Genomic DNA, 27867 nt, shown 5'->3' with positions numbered 1-27867 from the left:
TGGTCGGGAAGCAATTCTTGTGAGCGTTTGCAAATCTGGGGTTACTGCCTGCACGACCTGCTGCCCTTTGAGGGGACAGAGAGCCGGAGAGTCCAAAATAGTGAAAGCTGTGTGCACCATTTATATATCTCCTCTGTCAGAGTAAAACGTGTTCCACAGAAGAGATAGGGTTTACAGCCAGTTATGAGGCAGGAGTTGATGGTACAAACGTGTCTTTAGAATAAACCTAATGTCCCATTAGCAAACAAGCTTGCTGTTGCTCCTCAAAAATGTTTCACTGAAATAGTGTGCAAAGAACAAAACTCCAGTGTGAAGTAAACAGAACAGTAGCGAGAAAATTGAGAGAAGCTCCAGGAGCTATTGTGACTGCCTCGCACTCGCCCGCTGGGTAACCTAGCCAGTTAGCTCGTCAGCTCCATCAGTTCCCCAACTAGTCCAGCCCCACCTGTTTTGTGTGGACGACTTTGCAGTGCGACCGCCGTTTGAGAGAAGAGACATGACATGGATAAAGCTGCAACCTGACTGAGTGGGCGACATGAAACATGCTATAAGTCACACAAAGCTTGCAGAGCTAAACACAGACCCAAAAGACCCCAAAAATTAATGAAGACAGCTGGAAGAAAGAATTCCTTATCTACGTGTTTCTGCCACCTGTATCCCTCCTATCTCGTTTTCTGCCTGTCTGGTGCCAGATTGGTACAGACAGAGTGGAGGTGCAAGGATGACCCTGAGCTGTCATTGTTTTCCTCCTGACGCCCTTCCTTCTCACTCTCTTTTCCTTTGGGTGGCAGGCTGCACAAAGACAGGTGATTGCTGCTGCATAGGGGGGGGGGGGGGGTGTTTTCTCTTCCATTAGAGATGTGCTATGTCAAAGCCTGCAGAAAGTGTTTGGAATCACTCACCTGAAATGTCAGTGACTTCCTAACAGGGTGTCCATCGGTGCTTTTTCAAACTGACAAGGGAGCCATTAGCTGGTGGCTGAGTGTGCCACGGAAAGGGGCGGGTTGAGTTTTTTTTTTTAAATGTCCATCTGCAGCAAACAGTTAGCCCGTATGACATCCATGTACTAGAAAAAAAATATGGAAAATCAGCATCTGGAGCATATCTATCTACATGAAAGCAGTCAGAATGCTTATTTATAGTGAACAGGAGGTTTGGGTACATGATCTATGAAATGTGGTGTGATTATTATACATTCTTGATTATAGCTGTTGTTTATGTTCTGCTTATATGTACAGTACACAACCAGAAACACACATCACAGACAGACACGCACACACACACACACACACACACACACACACACACAGGTGCAGGCACCGTGACGACACTGCACTGTATGCAGCATGGACACAATCTCTAATACTTCATCCTGTGGTCCGCAGCAGAGGGAGAATATACAGTGATTGTGATGCAGACAAAAACAAAAACATTCACACATACCCACACACGCACACACACACACACACACAAACACACACACACACACACACACACCTTCCCCCACTCGTAGCCCACCTCCCTGCAAACCTACTCTTCCCTAGTCCATGATGTAATGCTATCAGACCCCTCCTCTGCTGTCCCTCCCTCCATCTCTCACACACTTTTCTCTCTCTCTCCTTCTCCTCATTCTATTGGTGGCTCCCGCCTGCATCTGCTGGATCAGCTCGGACTCCCTGCACACACATCCACATCCACATACACACACACACACACACACACACACACACGCACAAACATACACACACACACACACACACACACATACACACACTCTCTCTCCCACACATACACACCTCCACGCTCCCTCTCGCACACTCTTACACATACACTACCAGGGGGATTCCTCCGCCACTGCAGCCTCAGCTCGCTCCACCTGGCTCCTGTCTTCCACTGTGGGGGGAAAGCACGGTGAGTCCCTCCTTTCTCTTGTGACAGCAGGCGATTGTGGTTCACAATAAGACAAAAGGATGAGAGGACGTTGTTTTTTCTGCAGAGTGGTGGGCAAACACTGGGAGGCATTGCTGCCACTGCAGCCTGGGAGGAGAGGTTCGCAGCTGAGTTTGTGCTTGGAGTAATGAAGTGGTGTGAGTGTTGCTCAGTTACTACAGCTACTGGTCATCCAGGCGTTTGGTGCCATGGCAATAGATTGCATTTAGTCAGGGTCTAGACTCATTGTGTCCTTGTCCTAGTAAGGTGCTGGAAGCGGTGGTGAGGTGCATGTGTGTGTGCTTTCAGTGAAATCTGTTTGTATGCATATGTGTGTCTCTGTAGCCTGAATTATTAAGCCTAAACATTCTCCTGGCTGTTGATCTGGTTTTCTCTTTGAAAAATGTCAGTCACCTTGCTTTGAGATAACACAGGGAAGGAATCACATGAATGTAAACCAAAGCTGCTACTGCATTAAGTTCCTGTGATGTTTAGTTTGTTCTCAGTCCTGCCTGCTGCACAGGGAGGATATATTGTCCTCAATAAAGCTCTGACAGTCTCATTATGCATGTGTAGATTGTGCCTTTTGTGGCACTGACAAAATAGGGTGTGTGCATGGGGTGTGAACTCCTGCGCCTGTGACATTTGGACACTTGCAGTGCTATCTCTGTCCTCTCCTTCCCCATTATGTGCACTGCACTTGGCTCTTTTGCTGTGAAAGGCTCAATGACACTGAGTCTAATAGGAAAAGTAATTCTATTATTGCCACAGCTTTTGGCTGCTAAATGACGCATTAATAATAATGGAACTGGAAGAATGAAGTCATTTTTCTTTCTGTGCTTGAGGTTGACCAGTCAGTAGCAATGCTCTGCAACCTAACCTTTTACGTCCAATGTGGTGAAATGTTAATATTTTATAATGGTTGGTCTACTCCACATGTGGACATTCTCATAACTAATTCAGCCAGATGTTTTTCCATTTCTATATCACAATAGAACTGAGAAGAAGCCATGATCCACTGCTTTTCCATTTGAACATGAATGCCTAATTTGAGTTCATTTTTAAATATCTCCATTAGTGCATGACATGCAGGGATCCATAATTCAAACGAATAGCTAGTAAATCTGGAATGAAGTGTAATCCATCAAATGCCACCAGCTCATGAGCAGCAAACCAAGTAATATATTTTCAAACCTAGATAATCTGAATGCTGTCCCTCAGTTAACCCAAAAATAAATTAGCTTTGCAAAGGTTTTCAACTCAATTATTATCAGTGTGCAGCTATAAACGCAAAGAAAGGAAGAACCCCACCAAGATATTTTGGGAGTCAGCTGGCCTTGTTCATATTCTCTGCAGTTCCTCATGGAACAATGTGTGCAAATATGTTGGTGGGTATTTTTTTTATCAATGATTAGAACATAAAACAGCTCTTCCCCGAGGCTGTTTAATTCTGACATACTCTCTGTAGGCATGAATGGAAAGTAATTAGGATGGTGGCCCAACAACAAACTCATAAACGAACATTGAGGCATTGAGGAACTGCAGTGTAAAATCCGTTCCCATTGGCTGTTAAAGTTTTATTTGGTTGCTTAAAAGGTGAGATGGTTTGTTGATTATTACATATATTTGAATCCTGTTACAGTCAACAACAGATATTGTGTCTTCCCACTGCCCCAAAGACCTCTAGAAGTTAGTCCGGGAGCTATTATTGCACCTATTGCACCAAAATACCTAAATATTAATATTCTCCCTGAAGCAGTTCATCTGTTACTACATCATCCTCTGATGGCGAGGAGTCTCTTCTCTCGTCCCACATTCTGACTTTCTCGCTTCCCGTAAAGCGAATGAGGATGCAGAACTTTAGCCCTTGATACATTCGCTGTGATACAATTTCATGCTGACTGAACCTGTTAATTTTGGATCTGCCCTCACTGGGTGTGTTGACGTCAAACCTATCAACTGAAGTGAAAATGAGTATTTCAACTCGCTCAAGGTAGACTAGTGAAAGACTAGGAAAGTAAAAGGGTATATTATTATTATTATAATTATTTCATTAACTCTGCCAACTCTGTCAGCTCTTCTTTTCTTATTATAATTTTCTAAAATCAAATATTGTAAGTGTTTGATCTTTTTTTCCCCATTCACTCTAAACAGTAACACCACAACTATTCCTAAGAATAAAACATGTGATGACGCATGGCTTACTTGTGGAAAAACCAGACCCAGGACAGCTGCTCTGGTTCAAATGTTCTGAAAACACTGACATACTTTTTCATCTAAACTGTCCACCAAATGTTATGCATACTAGCTTATCAGAAAAAGATCTTCAACGTTTCATCTTCTTTTAACTTCCGACAGCCAAATGTATTCAGCATCATTTGTAAATACTTTAAAAACAATGAATACTTTAACTAAAGAGCTTTGTCTGCAAATGGACACCGCTTAGAGCACAAGGATGCCTGTCACAGTAGTTTGACAGAGACTAAACACAGAACCGAAGGCTGAGAGCAAAGAAAAATATGGATGATCCTAGTTTAACAGATGAAAATCTAGTTTGTTTGTTCAATACATAATTGCTAATATGTTGCGTTGCTATCCAAGCAGTTGATGGACATTTTATTCTGTTTTCAATGAGCTGTTTTTTCCCATAAACCTCGACAGAGCTTTAATGAAAATGGAGCAGGTCCATGTATTCTGGCTTTTAATTTCAGGAAAGTATCACAAAAATCTTAATGGATAAACCTGCCATTAGACCTAAGAAACACCAAGGCAATTTCTCACATTTAACGATATTACCCTTTACCGCTGTACTTTATTTAATGTCAAGATTAATATTGGTCTTTGTGCTGATAATTTAATAAAAAAAAAAAAAAAGAAACTCATTAATTCTCTACCAGTGCCGGGAGGCTTTCTTCCACATCCCTCCCCCCTCCCACTGTGCAGCTGTGCAGGACCTTCACCTATGGCTTCCTACTGCACCATCCACAGCCTCAGCTTCAAAACCAGAAGCCAGACAAAGAAAATCCATGTTTTACACACACACACACACACACACACACACACACACACACACACACACACACACACACGCCATCACTGACGTCACTTCCCACAAGCTGTCAGGGGAAACCGGACCACATTAACGTGCATTCATCTCATAACATCCTATACATATTAACACCACATGTCAGCCCTTCCCCCAGTGTGCACAGAAGCCGTCAGACACTAGATATTGGTTTCCATTCATTATGGAAGATAAAGAGGCATCCAAACAGTTATATAGTGTCAAGGATTCAAGTCCAGTTCCATGCGATCAATCTTTCCCGCCACATCATCAGATACAGTCACGTGAAAAGTTTTACAAAGGAAAGAACAATCAAAGAAATTCAAATTGGTCACAACGTGTCATATAACTCACTGCAAAACACTGTCACTAAAATCAGGACTTTTCATTAGTAGTTTCAATCATTCAATTTTCAATTCTTAATATTTGCTATGATGAGCAGTTTTGAGAAGTTAGCCGGTAAACTTCTAAGCTTTAATTATGTTGGGGAACCAAAAAGACTTAAAAATCACTCTGAGATGATTGAACATGTCGGGAAAGACAGTAAGAGCCTATTAAAGCTGGTGACATGATTTGCATCTCCTGTTTAATTATTTTCCCTGTCACTATAAACACAGGCCAACTTCTGACGTGTGTGCATCAGGCGGAGAGGGAGAGGGAGAGGGAGAGGGAGAGGGAGAGGGAGAGGGAGAGGGAGACGTGGCTCTGAGACTGAAGGGAACCATAGAAGTGGTAAAAACAAAGGAAGCCACCTCTCTTGTCTTTGATATGGACATGAGCTGCCATCTGGGCAACAGAGAGTTACTTTCTTTCTCACTGATGCCGTTTGGTCACACTGGTTGTTACCAATGACTCTATATGGACATGAGGGTCAGTTCACCCAAACTACAAAAAAACAAACATATTCTCTAACTTACCTCTAATGGTGTCTAGCTATGCAGATAGTTGTGGCTTTTTGCGCTCAGATTTTAGGGGTATTTTGTACTGAGATTTCTGCTTTGACCTAAATATAACTTGAAGTTAAAGGAATTGTGTTTGTGATGCTCAGAGCATTGAAAAAATTACTGTAGAATGCAACATGCTTTCCATAATAGACACTAATAGACACTTATTTTCCTGTTTTCCAATTTTTATTTGGAGCTATTTAACCTCCACCCATCATTTATTTGATCCTTTTCAGCTGTGAGCTCATCCTCCATTTCCTTTGGGAATTGCGTTATTGGAGAATAGCACGCATCAACACTTGCCTTTAGTTTGCATGCTGTCTGCTTTGAGTAGACCTTTACATTGTCACTTTGCCAGTGTGAATATTTGTGTGTGAGCATGTTAGCATGCCAGTCTTAGCATTAAGCTCAACACACTGCTGTATCTAAATACAGCCTCACAGAGCTGTTAGCTCAATTACTAGTAGAGCTCATATTTTGTTGCTGTGAGCACAACTATCGGCACAACCAAATACTACTAGGGGTAAGTGAGAAAATGGGATTGTTCGCTATTTTGATTGAAACTGTATTAGTTATTTAAGTAGTTATTTGGCCAAGTTATGGTGTGTTGCCATGAGACACAAATCTGTAATGATGGCATGTGCACAAAAGTTATTGACAAACATGTTTGTCGTCATTCTCATGTGGTCGGTTTCACAAATGTGTATAAAACATATAGCCGTTTGATTTAAAGATATCAAAATCAGCTGGGATCGGCTCCAGCCCCTCGCGACCCCGACAGGGACAAGCGGTTGAAGAAGAATGAATGAAAACAGCAAGTCATTTCTATCCATGATATACGACCAACCTGTCAAAACAACTTGACTCAGGATCATTTATAGAAGAAAATGGGACACTTTCAGGCCGCGGTGCGTCAGTTCAGTAGTCATGAATCATCAGTGTGAAGAGAAGAGAAGGCCTCTTGTGTACAAAGAGAGAGAGAGGTTGAGTGAGATGTTGCGACATTTTTGGGACTGTCGGAGTGGGAAAAGGTGTGTGCACAAAGATGAGTCATAGTGCTGGTAGCTCTGCAGGAGCATCACAGCCTGCAGGGGTGGAGCTAGCTGGTCAGGGGAAGCACACCTTGGGCTCAAGGAATCAAGGGTTTGACCTTGTTGTAAGTGAGCAACTCTTGTTTTCATCCACTCTAACAGATACTACTATCACCTATAACCATTCAGTTTACCACCAAACCAGTAATCGGTGATCAAGGGAGTCAACCACCATGCTATCGGCTCCAATAGGCTATACTTCTTTGTACATCCTGTACTTACGCACAATGGTGCTTTGAGCTAAATGCTAATGTCAGCATGCTAACATTTTGATGTTTAGTATAATTTTTACCGATTTCACCATCTTACAGTAGTTTAGCATGTTAGCATGCTAATATTTGCTAATTATTAAAAGTCATGGCAATCCATCTAAAAGTTGTTGAGATATTTCAGTCTGGACCAAAGTGGTAGACTGGCCAACATTGCCATCCACTCGCATCCAGCATAGAAAATTAGACTTAATAATTAATGAATTGAGTCATTTTTAAAACCTCTCTCTTTTTTTTTTACCCTTGCAACTTCTTATTTTTATTGCCCATGCAGGTAAAACTAATCAACACGGACACAATATCAGGTATTAGTTCAACTAAACTCGAAGTGCACTGAGCCTGTTTATCAAAGAAAAAACTATGACTTGGTCTCTTTGAAAGCGTCTGTCATATACTTAACCCAATAAAAGCTCCAGGGGTGGCCGTGACCTTAATATGAATGGCTGCTGTATGCTCCCCGTTGTATTGGAGCGCCATGATAAGGGGATATTATTTGAGTTCGGCGGCAGGGTAATGTGATCAACAACTGCAGAGCATTTGTGAAACGCAACCTTACAAATGAACTTACAAAACACCCCTAATTGATGCTTTTTTTCTATTTCTAAATCGTAAAATGATTTCTTCAAAGTGTAAAATGCTTTAAATAAACCACCATTACCAGGAGGCAACTTAATTCCGATCAAAGTGCTTCACCCAGAGCTGCAGAGCTACTCAGCATCGTCTTATTGCATCTTCGGTTTGGGAGTGCCGACATCTGACTGCTTGTCACTTTCATTTTTTATCCTCTGAGGACTTCAATTAGTTTACAGAACTGTGTATCTTAATGAATTCATATATATTTGCATCTTATATCACTGCAGGACAAATAGAAACACAATGAAGAAAATTCCACCAATTTTTTTTCTTTAGAGGAATTCATACTGCTGAGTGGTCCATCCACTCGCTTTGTTGTTGCAAGCCTGACTTTTGCACAAGTTGGATGAGTTTAATCTCCTCAGAAGTAATCCTTGACTGAATTTGAGGGATTATTGAGGGCCCTGCAGATAAAGGAAATCAACTTTGATTTGGCATCTGTCTATCAGAGAACATATAATAGAGCGGGACATGCCTATACTCAAAGAAAAAGAAAGACAGGGACAGAAGGGATGAAGTGGCATACATTTTACCCCCACCTGTCACATGTTTTTCCAGTTGGGTGGGCTTGGCCTTTGCTTTATCTATGGAAAAGTCACGCAAAACCTTTCAGAGACTGCCAACTTTTCCAGAATAAAGTGTCATGGTTCTGACAGACCGGGCTATCAGGATGCAGCCTCAAGCGTTCTGCGCCTGCCTTGGTTACTGTCATCACATTTCTTGGTGTTAACAGTCAAAATATCTGACAAATTCTCACAATGTCGCATGTCACTGAAAGCACAGAGCGGGGGACTAATTATTAACGTTATCTTTTTCCCTGCGGATATGAAGAGTGGTTTTGTGTTATGCATGATAATTTGTTTTGTGTCCTCCCTTGTCAAGAAAAGATAATGATCATTTTGATTGGACGTCCTGAGCAGAAGGTGCAGCCGCTGTCTGTTGCTTTGAGCTTTTAAAGGAAAGCTGCATGACTACAGTCCACAGTTCTTTTTATTCTTTTGGGGGCAGAAAAAGAGATTACATGAATGGCTGAGTCTGACTGCGTTCGGGTCTTTGCCTTCGCACATAAACCCGTGTAATTCTCTTTGCGGTGGACGCTCTCAGTTGTCATTCATTGTTTGGTGGCTGCAGGGTAGCCCTGGGAAGAGAGAGAACAGGAGGAACTGATACCCACGACAAGAGAGCAGGAAAACTTTCTCTCAGCAAAGAAATCTGTCACTGTCACAATCTGAGAGCAGACGCTGTAAGATTTGAGTCTCTCCACTTCTCTTAGGCCATATAGTACTGCGAAACACATTTGATATTCTTCAGAATATGTTTCAAAAAGAAAATGCATAGCTCGATCCACTACTCCGACACATTGGAGACACACAACTTACTGAATATCTGTACAGAGTTGTTCCAGATGTGTGCAAGCGCTTTATAAACAGTCCATTTACTGATTTACTGCTGATTTGCTTCGTTTTTGGCCATCTTTTGAATAGTATATGAACACTTGTAGGCTACTTAAGGCGTTTATTGTGGTGCCCCACAGTAATTTGGGCGTTTTCACATTCTTTTATATGGCGTAAAACAACTATACTGTCATAAATAAGTGTCGTAAATAAATGCAACACTGTTTTAACAACTAAAGTTTGGACAGAAGTCCAAAAAGAGGACTCTCTCGATATTTGCATAAACACTCTTTGGAACAAATCATACAGGCGTTTCCACTAAGAAAGTGTTACATTACACACAGGAGTTATGTGCAGGCCTATGCAGAGTTTTTATGTCTGAAATATATATATACATTTGTATTTTGACCTGCATTTGCATAGTTCACAAACCCTTGTAGATAGAAAGCTAGACATAATCTGAAATGTAGGTGTTATTTTCTTGCTTTAGGTAACTGGAAGTGATTTGTTGGGGAAAGTAGTGTGTTCCAGGCTCTTTCTACACTCTGTGGCTGCAGCTTGCAGGCAGCGTGTGCTGTGGGAGGAGTTAAAGTTCAGCAGCTTGAAGGCGAGCAGCAGCAGCCTCTCGGTCTGCAGTCACAGGAGGGAGGCTCGTCTCCAAACGCTCGGATGATGGACTTCACGTTCGCGGACACACTAAACGGACTCTAACGTGCTCAAGCTCCGGCGCACCTTACGGATTTAAATGGTGTTCTCGGACCAGGTTTTCGACAGTTTTTATCCTCCAACCACTGTGAAGACTTTGAGCTGTGACCGAGTTTTGCGCTGCAGCTCGTGGATGGTAAGGTCTTTATGGCTGCTCGGTGTTCTTCGGTTTTCAGGTTAAACACCTTTTTTTCCCCTTTACAACGGGGGGAGATGAGAATATAGCGAATCTCACTTGAATCCAGTACATTTATGTTTTTGTGCGGGCAGAAGAAGACTTTTGTAAACATCTTTTTCCTGAAATAAATGTAAATTGGAAGTATTCAGCTGAGGCAGTTTATTCTAAGATGGGAGCTTTAACGCCTAAATGAAGGTCTTCTGAGAAATTACTTTACATTGGTGGTGTTTTGCCTCCTGATGCATCCACATTAATCCACACTTTTGAATGTATGCATGCATACAGTGTGTGGCCATGCTCACTTCAGTTGCTTTCATGCTATTTTTCCTTTCTCATTAGGCTCTCATGCACAAAACGCTTGCTTTTTCCTGAATAAAACTCTAACTTATGAATCTGATTTAAAACGAATTGAATTGCAGCATTAGCAGTGAGTGATCTGCAGCACTGTTGTAAAAGCAGTATGTAGGTGGGGGACTGGAGACAGCCAGATGGGCTGACCCCTCTGTTTTTTTTATCTACCAATGTGGGTAAACAGCTGCTATTAGCATTCAACACAAAGAAACAACAAACAAGAAACACTCCTGTTGCCGTGGCTCTGCTTTTCCTCCAGACTTAAAGAAACATTGGCAAACTTGCTGCTGCTGCTGTTTTGGCCTGTTTAATCATACAGGTCTGTGAACACCATGTGGAGCCTTGTGGAATTGACTCTGTCCAACTTTACACTTGCTTATTGACACCTCTCTTATTTCCTGTTTTACTCTTCCAAGTAGCCGCCTCCTCTTATCTCAGCTGGCTGTTGTAAAATGTGTTGACATGCCTCCTGTATCACTCTGCATCTCCATGAAACAAACACAGTCCCCCTGGATAAAGCATCCATGTTTTCTCTTTCTCTGAGGTCCAAACACTACACAAAAAATATGTACTTTATCTTGAACTGATCTGGAGGTTATGAGGTGAGAGAGAGAGAGAGAGACAAAACCTGTGTCAGGCTTTTAGGTGATTATGCTTTGTTGGAATCTGACTGTAAATGACTGGTGGATCTGTCTTTTTCCCCTTTGGGCCCCTGCTGTTCTTCTGCTCCTCTTACCAGAGTGTGATACTGTATCAGCAACGCTAATAACACTGATAGTACCTGGCTCGCTTCCTGTAAACAAACCTTTTTCTCTGGAAACACTTGCAAAAGCTTCTTGCACGCTTTGCCCCCCCTCACTCTCCCCCTCTTTCTCTGAAAAACACACAGGCAGACCACCGCCCACACAATCACGCACATTCAAACACTCAAAACAAACACACAGACTCCACCCCAACACTCCACCCACTGTAACAACTTCAGAGGAATGGTCAGCATGTGGAGAGGTTGTGGTAAAAGAGATGGAAGGGAAGTGGGAACCGGGGATGGGGAGTACACTCGGGTTGTATTTAACCCCCAAAAGGTTAGTGAGATCACATGTCGTGTCCAGAGAGGCTGGACATGCTCAGTACAAACTGATGGGAACTCGGGAATGATCCCTGTGCAACCTCCTATCCAGTGCGGAGATGTGGGAAAACAGACATTTTCACTGTGCTGAAGCCAGATTACACCCAGGAAGGGGCAGGCATGGAGCCAGTCTTTTCCATCAGCTGAGATGAGTTAGTGCAGATGCATTTAAAATGGCTTGTTGTCCATCCAATACAAAGAGCAATGTGTAAAAAAACCCAAGAAAAAACATTGTTTTCCTGCAGCTTTAATATTTTGGCACGTCAGTTTGAGGAATCTGAAGAATTCTTGCAGCATTAATGCAACCCTTAACTGTGAAAAGTCACACCTTGCTTTTACACATGGGCGATAAGGTTTAATGGTTCACATTTGCATTCACTAAAACTTGGCTGTAGCCCCCGTTTGCTGACTGTCTCTGCTGTGTCGACGCAGAGCTTTGTCTGCCAGTTACAAGACCATTCATATTCAGTATGACCTACCGGGGCCCTGGAAAAGGCTGGCCGGGCCCCGCAGGGGTTTAGACGTCGGGCCAAAGGAGGGCTCTGAAGCAGGCGATGTTCCTCTGGGGCCAATCCGACACACCGGACATTCATTTCCCTAATTTTCTGCAGTCCCCCATTGCTTGCTCTTTGCCCACTGTGGTGTCACACAGAACCTGAGTCTAGTATCTGCAAGTCCACACGTGTCACAGGATTACATCAGTAGTAGACATACTGTATATTTTCTTGATGCTGTTTAGCAAACTTGTGTGGAGATTTAGAGAGTTTACTTTCCTTCATTGAATGTGATTTCTGCTGTGTTTACACTTGAGATTCAAACATGCCATGTCTCTTAACAGCATTTTAATTCTGTATTTGGGCACCTTATGAAGGGTTAATGAAATGTTTCACAGTTTAATAATGTTCAAATACCTGTGAGATTGAGCAGAGAACAAATGGTTTAGAGGAATACAACATTTAGATTAGTGCTGCAATGTTTCTTTACTAACCCTACAATATTCCTCTAGCTGTAATAGAAAAGCGTGTTCGCACTCGCATAATAAAGTTCAGGCTTGACAGACTGTGTTTAACTGTAGTTGGGAGAAACCTGCAAGACCAGGTTGTTTGACACATTCAGGTGTGTTGTAATGGCGGGTTTATTTCCCTTCCCTGGGTCCGTCTGACAAGTGTTTGAGTCAGAAGTGCCCTCAACCACAATGAGCATTGAGGCCTTCACTGAGGTGGCTGTCTTTGGATGGAAATATATTATGCAACACGCTCCTCCCCAGAGAGAAATTCATGTCTTTCCCATTTTCCTTCTCTTGTTTTGAAAGAAATATAGAGAAAAAGATAAATATGACTTTTGTAATGGGAAACAGACTTGATGTGTGCCTGGAATGTTTTCCTTGTGAACCAGCTGATAATCGTATCTTACATTTCAATTGGAGTGATATGGATGGTTATGTTTTAAATTTGTCCCAAAGATAGAATTGAGATTCTGTGTTTTCATGGGACATTCTTAAATAACACTAATATTTTTGCTTTCCAAATGAGCATAAGCCATTCAATGAAGGGAATACTGCAGTTTTTTTTAAAGCGTCTTTGAGTACTGAGAAAAGTGCTGTATAAAAGGGATTTATTATCATTATTATTATTATTATTATTATTATTATTATTATTATTATTTTATTAAGTCATTCTTGAAGACATACAAGTGGTGTTGTATGAGGTACTTGTATCTATAATCTGTGTATTACCTAAAGTAGATGCCGGTCAGTCACAAAAACATATTTTAGCCTCCTTAAAAAAAATCAGTTCATAAGTGTACGCCATATTTAGAATATTTTCACTGCTTTACCTTGCCGTTAGACAGCCCTATATTTAGGACTACATTTTTGCCACTAGAACTTGCGTATTCCCACATGGAAGTGCAACTGTATCATGCACTGTGTTAAGCTACACATCAGCTGTTTGGGTCAGTAGGGTTTTATGAATCAGCGTATGCAGAAGAACAGCCTGTGCAGAGGCAGACGGTAAAGCAGTGAAAATATTCTATATGGAGCATACACTTTAAATAATATTGATGTTTTTAGGTGGCTAAAATGGGTTTTTGCTTCTGCCCCCGTCCACAGCGTCACATTTCTTTGCTTCTGTGGCCGCTTCTCCAAACTGGGGGTGCGCTAACTGCCATCTACTCTAGATAATACACTGACTATGGATAAGCCCTTTATACAACCCCACTTCAGGAAACCTGAACTATCTCTTTTAAAGCTTTTTTTCTAACACATAAAAAACCACATCGGTACATAATGCAGTGGACACTGGTTGTTAGGTATGAGGTATCAAGACATTTCATGTGATGCGATTTAAAGCCACAAGCAATATTGATTTAAGCATGCGTCAGTCAAGAAAGCTAATATGGAGTGTTTTGTAATTTTCTTTTGGGTGACGCTGGGGGGACTGTTTATTAACAGAGCCATGGAGGGTCTCTTATGTTTTTTGTCACCTTTTCAGATTTATGTAATTTCAGCCTTACCTGCAATATAAGCAGGTCTATCATGCATAGTAACAGATGTTGGCACACTTTATTATGTTCGTAATACATGTAGCAATTTCCAATTTGGTATCTGCGACTCTATTATAATAGTGTTTCATTAACATTAATGTTTAAATTAGGGTGCAGGATCAAATGAGTTGTACCAATTTACAGTTCACTGTTTAAATATTCACAAATAACGTATTTGGAGAGTGTTGCAGTTTTTTTCTAATTCCAAAGAAAATATTGACGTTGGGGAGGCAAACATAAAACTCACCCCTCACAACCCAAATAATGCCGGTACTTACTTCAATTGCATTTTCATTGGAATTCAATTCAACATAGAGTTATCCATCTTTCCAATCATTTCTAATTAGTTTCTGTGCACAACTAACTGTTCTAGTTGAATACATTCATTAAGATACCATTACTTTATCTGTCCCATGTATCAGCTATTATCAGTGGGGTTGTTGCCAGGAGGGACCACACTGTTGACTTATTACTTCCTTTATTGGCGGTGACTGCACGCAAAGACAAAGACGGAGCCCCTGACAGTAAACAAAGCAGAAGTGCTTCAGCTGTTTCTTTTTGATGTTGACATGTTTGCAGAGAGTAAACAGCCGACAGCCATGAGGCAGCGAAGCAGACAAACTACTCAGACAAACTGTTTCATGTATACACTTCCACTCGGGATGAGTAATGCCAACAGTTTTATGGTCGAGGCTTGTCATCACGGTCATCGATGTTGGTACCTGAACGTGCTGTCGTGATTGCAGTTTGGGTCTGAGGAGGTGAAGCAGGGGCCAGAAACAGAATATCATCATCTGATAAACTTTTAAATCCTATTGGCCTGCTTGTCAAATCGAGTAAAGAAATTAGTCCTCACATAGGTTTAACTGCAGGGATTAATCCCCCCCCCCTCCCCCCCAACGCGATGTTTAAGTCATGAGATGAATAGCCTACTATGGATCGCCAAGTCTTCGGATTTGATTAGCAGATGAACTGTGATGCTAACACAGCGTTGTCCAGACCTCACAAAAGCCTCTATTGTGTGATTACATGAGTGAACAAATCTTCAACCCTTCTTTTGTCACGCCACAGAGTTTGTTCGCAGACTTGACTGACATCATCATCAACCCAGTAGATGAATGGGATGTTGTCCTGTGGCTGTTGTGGCCTTTATGTTGTATGTCTTGGCTTGAAAGTTACAAGGAGGGTAAATAAATAAAATGCTTTTGTGCTTCTCAGTGCTGATCTTTAGATAGTTATGAAATTGCAGTTTGTCGATTCGTGGGGCATTAAGCAAGTGGAAATCTAAATTCTTCTCTTCTCCATTTTGTTATGTTCCCACCGGAAAACAAGATGTTCAGCTCTAATCATGCAGATTTCATGATTGGTCAGTGCACTGTTAAAAAAAAAAAAAGCTTTTCAACCCAGAAGTACATAATACAGAACATCGGATTGGTGTAATCGATCTTCCAGTGACTTTGTAGTCTGATGGCAATCATTTTTAAATGCAAAATATCGGTCATTTAGGTCTTAGTCGACTGAAACGTATTTAGTTGGTGAGTCATTTTTTCTGCTTTTTCATGTAGAATGACTTATTTCCAAAAACTTATGAACACTTCTAGTAACAACCAGATATAAAGTGATGCTTTTGCATGATTCTTTGTGAAGAATCTCAGTTTTAGTTAATGTTGAATTTCGTTTATGGAGGACAGCCCTACTTATAAGTGGCTTGCACGTCTCCAACGGTTCCCATAGTTTCTGTAAAAGGGCTGTGATCAAGTGGGACTCTGGGAAATTAGGCCTCCTATCACACTGCATTCTGACTGACACGCACAGCTCATTATTGACGCTTTGCAAGTTTTTTTAAGAACTGATCTCCCACTGTTCCCCGTCAGGCTTGAATAATTTGAGGCAAGGGCAACACTGTATCAGAGGGAATAAGGTGACCCCAACTCTTCTTCAAGCACTTATCTCTTCTGCCAGTTCTGCTTCACTCGCTCGTTTGAAATGATAATTGCTCCTTCCTGCGTGGCAAAGCTGAGCCGTATGTGCACAAATGTAAAAGGGTGTTTGAATATTCCTCAGAGCCTGTTGGAGCTTGGGATCGCTCTTAAAGAGGTGTTACTTCACACTCTTAGCTCTTCATTTTAACGATGTGTACATTAAGCATGTTGGGATAGATGTCACAGAAAGACAAGGCCCGTTGCTAACCTGATGATAACGCAGTGGGATGCAGAATATAAGTTCATCACTGCATATTAATGAATGCTTTTGAATCAGAAACACAGGCAGGATCATGGAAACAGTACATGTAGTGTAGTTAAACAATTAAAGCAGACCTGTCTGGTAGCTCAGGGTCATGCAAAGCCAATTAGGGTAAATTCTTGTCCAGCCTTGTACCTGATTATAACGTGCAAAGGAGCTTTGATGCAAAGCGGTGGAACATTCTGTGTGTTTATTATACCTTCTAATAACTTGATTATGAGCAGATTAAGAAATCCAACACTTAGTGTCACGTCACACCTTAACTACATTATTTTACTCATATTAAGATTGATACTTAAACATACCTTGACTAGCTAATTTTTCTTTCAAACCAGTAATAACTAATAACTATTGTTTTAGCAAAATGGCTTTCGTGTTGCATTGCCAGTAACAGTTGTTAAAATGTGCATATGCTCTGTACATTTACAAATTTTGTCAACTTTATTTTTGTATGCCATAAGTCAATAATTCGTACGTTTACTCTGACAACATTTTACACAAATGTCTGATGGGATAAAATTAGGTAGTGATGAAATTTTATAGGTCAAAGGTGTCTTCTGTGACAACAGAAAAGGACACATTTGGTCGAATACTGAATTGGCGACACTATTCTGGAATTCTTGATTGTAAAGATCTTCTATGTTTCCGGGTTAAAGATGCTTGTGAAACAGCCAAGTTTCGCCAGAAAATACTTAATCCCTTCAGAGTCCAGATATACATATTTTCTGTCTTACGGTTTGTCAACTGCAACCTGACTGGGGTATTGTTTGCCTAGACACCATGTATCTTTCTGGACATTGAAGCAGATCTGAATCCAGAGGCGGATCAATAAATTCTACTCATAATCTGATTTTAAAATAGCACATTGAACATGCCATCACTGATTGCTGTGTGTCTTTTTATGCTAAAAGGAAACTTTTTTCATCCTTTTACTCGATGGCGGTCTGAAACACCAGTGAGTGAGTCATTTCAGGGTCAAGGGAAGTTACTGGCCTCGCATGACCTGAATTGCTTTTAGTTTTGTAGGAAGTTTGATGCCTCAAATAAAGTCCCAATTTGTTATGCAGAACTTTTCTGTTCTTTTGTTGTGATATGATTATGTGTCATCATTGTGTCTTTGGATGCACAAGGGACATGCCGCAGCAGGATGCATTACAGACAGTCATCAAAAGCAAGATGATTCGATTAATAATTAATAACACATGCAGGAAATGTCAGTATCCTCATTTTATCACTCTGGGATCACACATGTGAATCAATAATTCAGTAAACGCTGTTGGTTTCAATTATCTAAGACATATTGCTGTCAAATAACTAGAATGAATGATAATGCTGTTCAGGAAATAATGCCAAGTATCTTAAGATTTAAGCCTTTCTGGACACTAAAAAACATTACAAAAACCTGTAATTTGTATTTGCATCAAAATACACAGTGCGTCTGAAATCTGTCAAGTAGGTTTTGAGATATTTTAACTTCTTATCTGTCTTTTACCCCTTTCAGGGTTTTTCTGGCCGAAATTTGGGCTGAGGCAGGCAGGGGGGCGATTACACTCAGCACGACGTTTGAATCATAGACTGTATAATGAATTATTTTATACAGTCTATGGTCTGAACAGAATGAGCAGACACGTGACATTTGGCAGGGGTCTGACCCCGTCCGCCATGTTGGAAACAAGTTTCTTGTTCCCAGGGCAACACTGCAGCAGAGAGTGCTACAGTACGGAGTTTGAATCACAACTGGAAGCACGCAGAGACGGAATCACTGCGTTTAAACTGAGACATGACGAGACAATTGAAAAGAGATGGAGAATCATAAGGCAAAAGAAAAGGGTCCTTACAGGGACAAACTTACAACCAGCGCTGAACAGAGATATTTAGCAAAGCTGCCAGATAGACGGCGTTGAACCATACGAGCTGGCTGACAAGTTTTGCGGCTTGTAATGCTTATTAATGTAAAGTTGTGATTTGATTTTATCCCAGTGGGCGTCTGTTGCAGACTTAGAAGTGGACACATCAGTTCTGGTTAGGCTACGTCCATGAACAGTGTGAGCAGGCGGTAAAGTCATTTTTAGTTCTTGCCGGTACTATCCTATTGACCAATAGTGCGCATAGCCGTGCACACCGAAAAATACTCTACATTATTTATTATAGTCTACTTATCAAGCATTCACTATGACTTATTATCACTCAGGTACTTTTATCACACTGGTAGTGTTAAAGTCTCAGACTTTGCAACAAATGTCTCCCTGCTCAGTGTTTCCCCTACCATTATATTAGGGGGGCACCCCGCCCCCTTTGAAAGTCAAATTACTTAACATCGCTGCTAAAACACTTTGATCACCAGCTGCGTACGTAGGCGCACGGTCTGGTTAAGCCATACGCGTGCTGCTCGCTCGTTGTCTGTCCAGCGAAACACTGCACACATAAAAACAGAATGTTGAAACATCATATTTTTCTGTAAGCTATATGCTGTTTTTTATTTTTGAAGACTTTGCAACAAACATCTGTTTACTAAAGCACTTTGGATACTAGCTGCGCACATTGGCGCAGGATGATTAAGCAGTACGTGCACTATCTCGCTCACTGTCTGTCGAGTGAAACGCTGCATGGAAGGTTCAGACACAATTCAGAGACAGTTGAGAACAAGTTACAAGCAATGTATGTTGTGGAAAACGTGTTGCTTCTGGTAATTTGACATTAGCAGGTGTGTTGTCATGCTGAAAGTGCAATTTCTGCCCCACAGGAACACAAGCAGCGCGTCAATGTCATTTTGCGGCCCGGAGCTGAAATCAAACGCACCGCTTTTGCTGGTCGAGTTGAAAACCTCACCACTGAGCTTCCATAGACTACATTGATTTTCAAGCAAGATTCCAGCGCAGTGGCAGACCATTTCAGCGAGGTGGCCAAAAAATGTATAATGCAGGAAAACCCTGCCTCTTATTGTAAAGGATTGGCTCATCAATATACCGTGTTGCAACGTATACATGGTCAGCTGCATGCTATCGTTAAGAGCAACATATTTGCATAGAGGAAATGGAGAGGCATATGTTAAATCAATGGCTCTTGATTAGCAGTCAGATCCAGTTTTTGTGGCATTTATGTTTCTCTTTTCACAGGAAGTTTGCCTTAAGGCCTTAAACTAAATCTTTGGTGTGCAGCTGTCTCATATTACTGCCCTAAAAGTTGGAGTGTGCATGAAGGTTTTCATTTGATCCGGTTTAAAGTCTCTTATGTTGTGTTCTGACACAGAGGCCTCAGTTGGTCTCTACCTGCAGGGTAGGAATGATATTGGAGAGACGATATCAGAACATTTTTCTCTCTCTGGTTGTAATATATTTGTGCGTGTTTTGTTTTTTTCTGTAGAGAGAAAAAGTGGAAACATAAAGCAAGCTGTATTTGCTCAATTTTAATAATTACTGTCCTATGGATTCCTTTACTTCTGTTGACAATTTAAAAAAATCTCTCTGTAAAATGCTTACTTTAACATTTAATTTCCTGCTCTATATGAATTTGCTTCAAGAAGCAAAAGGAAAACAATATCTGGATGGAAATATGTTTTTGTAGGGCCCGTGTTGTGTTCAGCTTATGCCCATATTAAAAAACGACTCGAAGGCCTCTTTGTGAGGATATCCTGAAGATTTGTCTCTGATAGACCTAAGTAAGTTTCTGTACATTCCTACGAAAGCAATGAGTCATTTTAGCACCGGTGTGGACATGCCCAAGATTTTACAGCCACAGTTTATTTTTAACCCAGTCGTGATTTATTTAGGAGTGTACTTTCTTGGTGCTGGGAGCAGTCTGCTGAAACCCTCGTCTTTACTCCCCCGTGTCCCAGTCTCAGGTGGGCTGGATGAGCGGAAATGTGGGACCCCATGGTCACTCAAAGAATCATACGCATGCTGCTTTTCATAGACAGGATTAAAATAACTACTTCACCACCTCTGACTGAGGAATCCACTTAAAAGGTTTAGGGTTCAAACTGTTTAAATTAAGTTTATAAAGTAACTGTTTTTTTAAAGCATAAATTTCTTTGATATTTATCAGATTGACTAAAATTTCTGAGTTTAGTTGTGAAAATAGTAAATATTAGAACTTGCTGTGTTTGCTCAGTCTTTAGTCCCTCGGCAGCCCTTTGTAGGCATGCTGCTCCAATGGCAAACGAAACAAGGACAAGTAAAACTGATTTCATGGAGCAGAGACTTGTTGCTTTTACTGTTTGTTTTTTTCCAATATTGAAATTCCGTGTTGGAGCAGCTGATGACAACAGCTTTGCTGTCTGAAAAAAACTGGACTAAATGTCTTTCAAGTTTTGTTCTTCATCTTAACAGCATTTGATTACTGTATTTTCAGCATATAACAGGTTCTATGCAATCTCATGTATAGTATTCTTGGCCTTTTATTTATTTACTGTACAACAGTTGATATTCCCCATGTGTTCAGTAAAGAGACTGGCTGAAGATGTGCTAGCTTGGCACTGCGGTTGAAGGTTTAGTTATTGGCAGTTAGAATCTACTAGAATAGAAGCAATGTGGTATATTTAGATGTTGAGCTCGCTAATGATATCCACTTGGACACATTTAGCACCTAGTTTTGTTCAGAGTTGGAGGGGGTGTATGATCTTCTCTGAGCTCGCTAAGCTAGCTGTTGATGATCAGCACAGTCAAATATCTCCAAACTCTAATGGTCGACTGGGCTGAGTAACAACAGTTATGTAGCAAGTAACAAACTAAATACTGCAAATACTCTTTGAGTAATTGGGAAGTTTTAATATGCAATTGGAACCACTTCTCTAATATATTATGTACCAGTCAGTCCCATAGAGTGTATAAGATATGGATGTACATTCACAAAGGTTTCTGAAGAGCCAAATAACGGTCAGTATAAAAATTCATCCCAAGTAAAATAGTCATGAATGGAGAAATTGGCTATTAAGGCTGGCTGTAAAGGCTGTAAATATGTTTATTTCTGCAGTAGAGCTGTCGCCTGTCTGTAAATAATGCTGGGAAAAAACAATCGGCAAAGGCAGCAGTCCGCATTGGCCGATATCGACAGACCTAAAAAACGCAATTATCGACCGATGTATCGGCCTATCACTACTAAAAACATGCACTTATGACATGGTGTTCAAGCAAAACACAAATATCAAAAAACAGGCTGGACAAACGCGACATTACATCGGTTTACTTGCCCTCCTTGCCAGGCCATTTTAACATGGGTCTATGAAGATTGATTGGATATTGGAGCCAACCTCAAGTAGGGATATCAACGATCTAATGTTTTTGAAATTTTACCCTAGATGGAAAAATTATGGCTTGCAGCTTATTCTTGGTAGTACATGAACAAACATCTGAATGTCATTAAAGAGCCAACAATTGATTTTTTGCGTGGAAAATGGTATACCTTCCTCTGGCCCCTGCCATCCCCTTTGGTTAAATTCAAACCAATCATGCACTGCCCACTCACCTAAGCGGACTGCTATAAGTGAGAGTTATAATGGCAGGAACAGCAAGGAGTCTCCACCTTGTCAGTCCCCTACTGAGGTCTTTTCAACTCAACATAATGGCTCCATAAATCTTCCTGAATAGTAACCGGCACCCATGTTGTTTTTAGGGTCAGACATGGAACAAAAATCAACTTTAACTTCAGCTTTAAGGACAAATATTTTACCATGCAAAAACTATTAAACCTGCTGTTTTCTCTTTTTTTTAAAATATATATATTTGTTGGGAGCAGTTGGTTTATTTTCAGTTGCTGTCTTACGAAATCACCCTTAAACCTAGATTCAAATTTGATTGAAGCTGCGCAATTTAATGCAAATGCTTTTATATTTCTTTTTCATTTTGGACTTAGATGTACTCATGTTACTGGACGGGGGCCTTATCTAGCTTCCTGCCGAGCTCTGTGATAGCGCTCTCATCACAGGGTCTTGCCCTGCCACTGATTATCTCCATAAGTGTCTCAGTCTGTGCCAAAGACGAAATGAGAGACAATTCACTTTGCTGGGATGAGATATTGGAGCTGGTTGCTGAGCACAAAGCCCAGTCGTTTATACAAAGCTAGCCAAATGGTTAGCCTTCATGCTGCTCCCTATCCAGTGAACTTGCTATGACCTGGTAGATTGTGTTGTCCAATGGGTCCCTCGCATCCTTTCTCACTCAGATGCAGAACAGATGCAGGTATTAATAAGGAGCCTCAAGGGGGGTTCAAAAGGTTAATTAATCTGTCGCCTTAAGCAATATGGCACCAGATTCACCCTTCATTGATACAAGGAGCAGCAGACCTTCTCCTAGATGAGCAGATGGGTCCTGTGGTTCTGAGTGTTGTGGGACAGCTTCAGCTGAATAGAGCTCTTATCTTATAAGTCCTATAATTGTTGCTTCTAATACAATAACTTTCTTTGGTTGAGTACTTGCTGTCAAATATGATTCAATGCCTATTAATATTGAATATCTTCTCTTCAGATCCATGCCGAGTTGTTTTTTAGGGTGGATTAAGACACTACATGATTAATGTGATTTAAAAGTAGGAAACGACCAATACAGATCTTTTTGGGGTGATGCTGTCCGCATTGGCCGATATCGACAGACCTAACATACGCAATTATCAACCGATGTATCGGCCTATCACTACTAAAAACATGCACTTATGACATGGTGTTCAAGCAAAACACAAATAGCGACATTACATCAGTTTACTTCCCCTCCATGCCCTTGCTAAGCCTCAGTACATCTGCCTCTGGGATGTGGGACATCCATCTTGTCGTCCTCAGGTGCTGGCCGACGTTTTATGAGTCATCCTGTTTTTTTTTTTGGATTCCCTAGATAACTTAAGTTTGCTGTAGGGGCTTCTTCATATTGACATAACATAAGTACAATTCCTGTTTTCTGTGGGGAGACATCCTTTTTGTAAGACTTTGTTGATGTCTCATCAAAAAATGTAGCTTTGAGTTACTTCACACTTGAGCACCGATCATCCCCCTTTTCACGTTGTATCTGGGGTATTTTGATACACTGAATTTGTGACCTCCATACACTGAGTTCAGATCAGCATTCTGAAGTACGCAGACGATACTGCATTTGCAATTGTAGGACTGATTTGGAAAAACAATGAAGACAACTACAAACTGGAAGTAGAGAAGTCAGTGAACTGAATGGAAAAAAGACAATTGAAATAATGATCAACTTCAGAGCAAAACAATCCATAGAGATCAACAACCAACCAATGATAATGACTGATTCAATTAATACACATATCGGTAATAACCTGAAATAGGACCTCAACAACAACATCAAGGCAAAAAGCCCAACAGAGGCTTCACTTCCTGAAACATTTAAAAAAACAAAAAAACGAAGTCAGACAGGGTCTACTGGTCCAATTCTACAGAGCCATAATCCAGAGCATCCTGTCACATCAGTTATTGTCTGGAGTGGAAACGCATCTAAACACACAATAGAAATGGACACAATTATCACCCGAGCGTCAAAGATCATAGATATAAACACAACACACCAGTTCATGAGCAATCAAGATCACAGCCCACAGTTACTATATCGTGACATGCCTAGTGCTTAGGTTAGTGATTGTTAGAGCAATGTTGGTCCTAAGAGTGTGCGAAAGCCCTCCTAAGAGCATCCCTCTCTTTTCATTAAAATTTAAAAGACCACCAGAGTTAAGCCCTGGGAACATGGAGACCTGGGGGCGTCTGACACACGCCGGGCTGCCATGCTTGCAGTCTCAGCAAGTATAAGAGGACCCACCTGAGGAGGTCGGAGATGTTACAGGATCATGGGTGGACATTTCTGCCTCCCAGTGATTCGGCTCACTTCATTGTAGCAGTAGGAACCAATGTGAAGTAAAGTGTGACACAGACATATTGGTCCACTGACTGACACTCAAGGGACGGACAGAGTGTGACAACGAGGCATAGATGCAAAGATAAAGTGAAAAGGCTTTATCCAGTAAAACTAGTGTAATCTGTCTTGCCATAGCAAAGGTGAGACAGATGACCCTCCACCTACACAAATGCCGGTTACCCAGTCATTATCCAAGGGAAACAGCTTGCCAGTGAACTACAATCTGTCTGCTACCAGCCTTCGACTCAACAAGCCATTCAGTCAGCAAGCTGCTTCTTTTGCATGGTGCCAGTCTGTAGGTGTGTTAGCCAACTCGCCCGTCTGTAGTCTTTGAACTAGCAGGTAGCAGAGGGATGGGGTTGTAAATCTTTTTTTTTCCTGCATTCTGTATTGGTTGAGCATACGTTTAAAGTGGTATTAGTATTGTCTCAGCAGACAACCTGGGGCCACTGACAGACCCTCCGGTCGTCTAGGATTTATTAGCTACCATAAATATTTGAATGACATCCTGTGGGAGTTGTTGCAGTGATGCAAGCTCTCAACCGGAGACGCCATGTGCTCTCCATTGTTTACTTTCCAAACGTCACCACCTATGTAGGGGCTCGGGGGGGTATCCAGAGCTGTCGGGCACTAAAGAGTAGTGAGTTGTGTTATCATATCACAGGACCAGGATTTGCTGTGTTCTCTGCTTGTCTGTAGCCTACTCATGGGATATTGGTAAAATCATGAGAATCAAGTACCAGTTGCACTGCTCATGAACTAATATTAAATCAAATGCTTTTCTGAAAAGTGCCTCTTGTTGTCACAAACTTTCAGATCATTTATATCCAACTCCTCAGATCTATGGAGTTTAATGGCGTCTTTGAGCTTATTTTAAATTACTGGCCCAACTTTACTGTGCTGGTTCACTCACCTCTCTCATATTGTGGTGTCATTTGTGGCTGGAGTAGCTGTTTTCGGGCGTTCTAAACAGCAGATAAAGTTATCTGGTGAGTAGCTGGTGAATTTGAAACATTTAGCATCTTAAGAGTCACATATTTGCCTCAGGTGTTGGTGGAGACCAACACCTGAATTAAAGAAAAGTGCATATTGGACTTTTATTTGAATGCTAATGTAGCTTTGTATCAGCTGGATGTGTAAATCAGCAACTTAAAAGGCCATTGTTACGTCTACAGCTTGTTTCCACTGCCCCCAAGTGGCCAAAAAAAATGTGCTATACTGGTTTAAAAACTACGAAGACACAATTTTCCAGTTTATTTTAATCATTGAGAATTACAGCGTGTCTCTTGTTTGGTAAGCAAAGAGGGGTGAAGCAGATGGGAGTAGTGCCTATTTCAACTGTTAAAAAAATCTCCCTATCTGCACTCTCGCATTGAGGCCAATAAAAGTCAGAGCAGATGTGTTCATTGCCTCTTTTTGAGACAAATTACAAAGTTGTCTTGGGAGTCACTGTTCTTTCATTTGTTTCCCCCACATAGCCACAGAATTTGAGCCAAGCTGCCATATTATCTTCTTGGGGATCTCTCACCAAATGTTGATGACAGCATAATTAAATACAGGGAAGATCCAACATGCGCTATATCTTGCAGAGAAACTTTGTGGACTGATGTGCAAACGGTACATGCACTCTAAAGTGTGTGTGTGTGTGCGTGTGTGTGTGTGTATGTTGGTCGTAATGGTCTGTTTAGTTCAGTGTTTCTTTGACAGTGTTGTGAAAGAATAAACTGTAGAAGCATAAATATTCATATATTTTTTTACATCAAGGCTTTAGCTGAAGCCATCTGTGTGCTACAATTAAATATAAAAGGGGATAGGTAGGATTTTTTGAAGTGTGGTTGCATGAGGTACTCGGTGTGTTATCTACAGTAGATGACGGTCCCCATGCCACCGTTTTGGAGAAGCAGACATGGAAGCTAAGCGAGGCACGGGAGGTAGCAGCTAAACATATCAATTTCATTTTAAATATAAACCATATATAGAGTTTTCACCATTTAACCTTGCTGTCAGACGGCGCTTTCATCCAATTTCCACAGAAGTTCCCCCCTCTCTCTCTTTAAGCTCTTCCGTATACTCATAAAGGTGTCCTTTTTTGTCCACAGTGAATTGCATTTCATCGTTGATGTTATTATCACAAATTTTTTATTTTATTAACTAATACTACTAATTATTCATTCCATAAATTGCAAAACATCTGATTTAAACAGCTGCTCTATGGTGTAATACAGTCCACAGCCCAGTTGCGCTTATGCATAGGAATACATTGAGACTGCAACACTGCAATTTCCCAGCTTGGGATCAATAAAGTATTTTTATTGAGAAAATGTCTGACAGCGAGGTAAAGCAGTGAAAACATCCTAAATATAGTGTACTGTACACTTAAACTGATGTCGATTTTTTTTTTTCTAGATGGCTGCTGTCCACGGCAGCTTTTATGTCGGTACTCCTGTCTGCTTCCCAAAACTGATGGCATGCTAACAGTAATCTATAGTATGAAACACTGACCAAACCATCCCTTTAAAGACTCAGAACAGAGCGATGAGAAGGGTGATTTGGGGGCAATAAACACCTTTACTCTTGATTTGTTGTTTGCAGTTAAATCTACACCCTCCATCAAAATGATCCACAGCCAAATGTATAAGTTCTTTAGCTTATGAAGCTGTTGGTTATCACGTCAGAAGTTGGATATGGATCTGTTACGCCAGATTGTGTTTCATCTTTTTGAACATGTACTTGGAACAAGCATAAAGAAACGACTTCTCTCTCTTCTCTCCACAGATCCAAAATGACTTTTACTAAATGGCCACTGGTTGGAGCTTGGTGCTGATTCATTGAAGAGCAATATGAGTAGATACAACAAGCAGCCTTTTCCCAGAAAGGATTCCTCTTCTTTGTGCTAAGAGTCTACTAACAGTCTGTAAGGACTCTGGGAGTACAAGAATCAAGTCAAGGACACGTACACTCCCCGTCCGCCTGCAGGAAGATGGGAGTGAGAAAATAAAGCTCTGTGGAGTCGAGAGGAGCTTAATGAACTCCAAGGAATCTTAAAACAAACGGTGTGCATTTGTGTGGGAGGATCAGGCAACCATGTGGACATTAGCTGCGACTGTCCACTGTCTTCTGGCTGCTGCGCTGCTATTGGCTAGCTGCCTCCAATCACTGATGGCCACTGAGGATGATGTCACACCGCGCATCAGTTTCTCTTACAGTAAGTCTGAATAATAGCCTGACACACTTTTCTTCTGTGATTACTATTGCAAGTATTGCTGGTGCTTTCAATTGTCTCATTAAGCTAACATTAGCATAATTAGCTTCCTATCTTAAGCAGAGAAATCGGAGTCATCCCTATGTTCCCCTGCTGTATATTCCCTTCATATAACACATACGATACCGTTTACATCTATCTTCCTAGTGATGTAAAAGATTTACAAATATTCATATATGTCTTTTGTGAACTAACGTCATAGATTGATAACGGCTGTTGTTACAGTTCAAATTGCAAAAGCACAAAGATGGATGGACGTTTCAAATGCAGTTTGAATGGT

At 41.1% G+C, this 27867-nt stretch overlaps 1 protein-coding gene across 2 annotated transcripts in view; it reads left to right on the top strand.

Annotated features, from left to right (window-relative positions):
• The first annotated feature begins 1823 nt into the window (after positions 1-1823).
• Positions 1824-27867, top strand: part of LOC310946143 (semaphorin-4B-like) — a 62071-nt gene continuing 36027 nt past the window's right edge. Inside the window, exons 1-2 of one of the 2 annotated variants that reach the window (XM_083912501.1) lie at positions 1824-1911; positions 27101-27530. In XM_083912501.1, the coding sequence (XP_083768627.1) occupies positions 27410-27530 (121 nt within the window). In that variant the 5' untranslated portion in view covers positions 1824-1911; positions 27101-27409. Of the gene's footprint in view, positions 1912-9976; positions 10166-27100; positions 27531-27867 lie in introns of those variants that run through there. The other variant, XM_083912500.1, reaches the window with a different exon arrangement.

This window comes from Echiichthys vipera, assembly GCF_963691815.1.
Source record: "Echiichthys vipera genome assembly, chromosome: 1".
NCBI lineage: Eukaryota > Metazoa > Chordata > Actinopteri > Perciformes > Trachinidae > Echiichthys > Echiichthys vipera.
The sequence above is the reverse complement of the archived record's forward strand: the minus strand, read 5'-3'. Positions and strand labels throughout refer to the sequence as shown.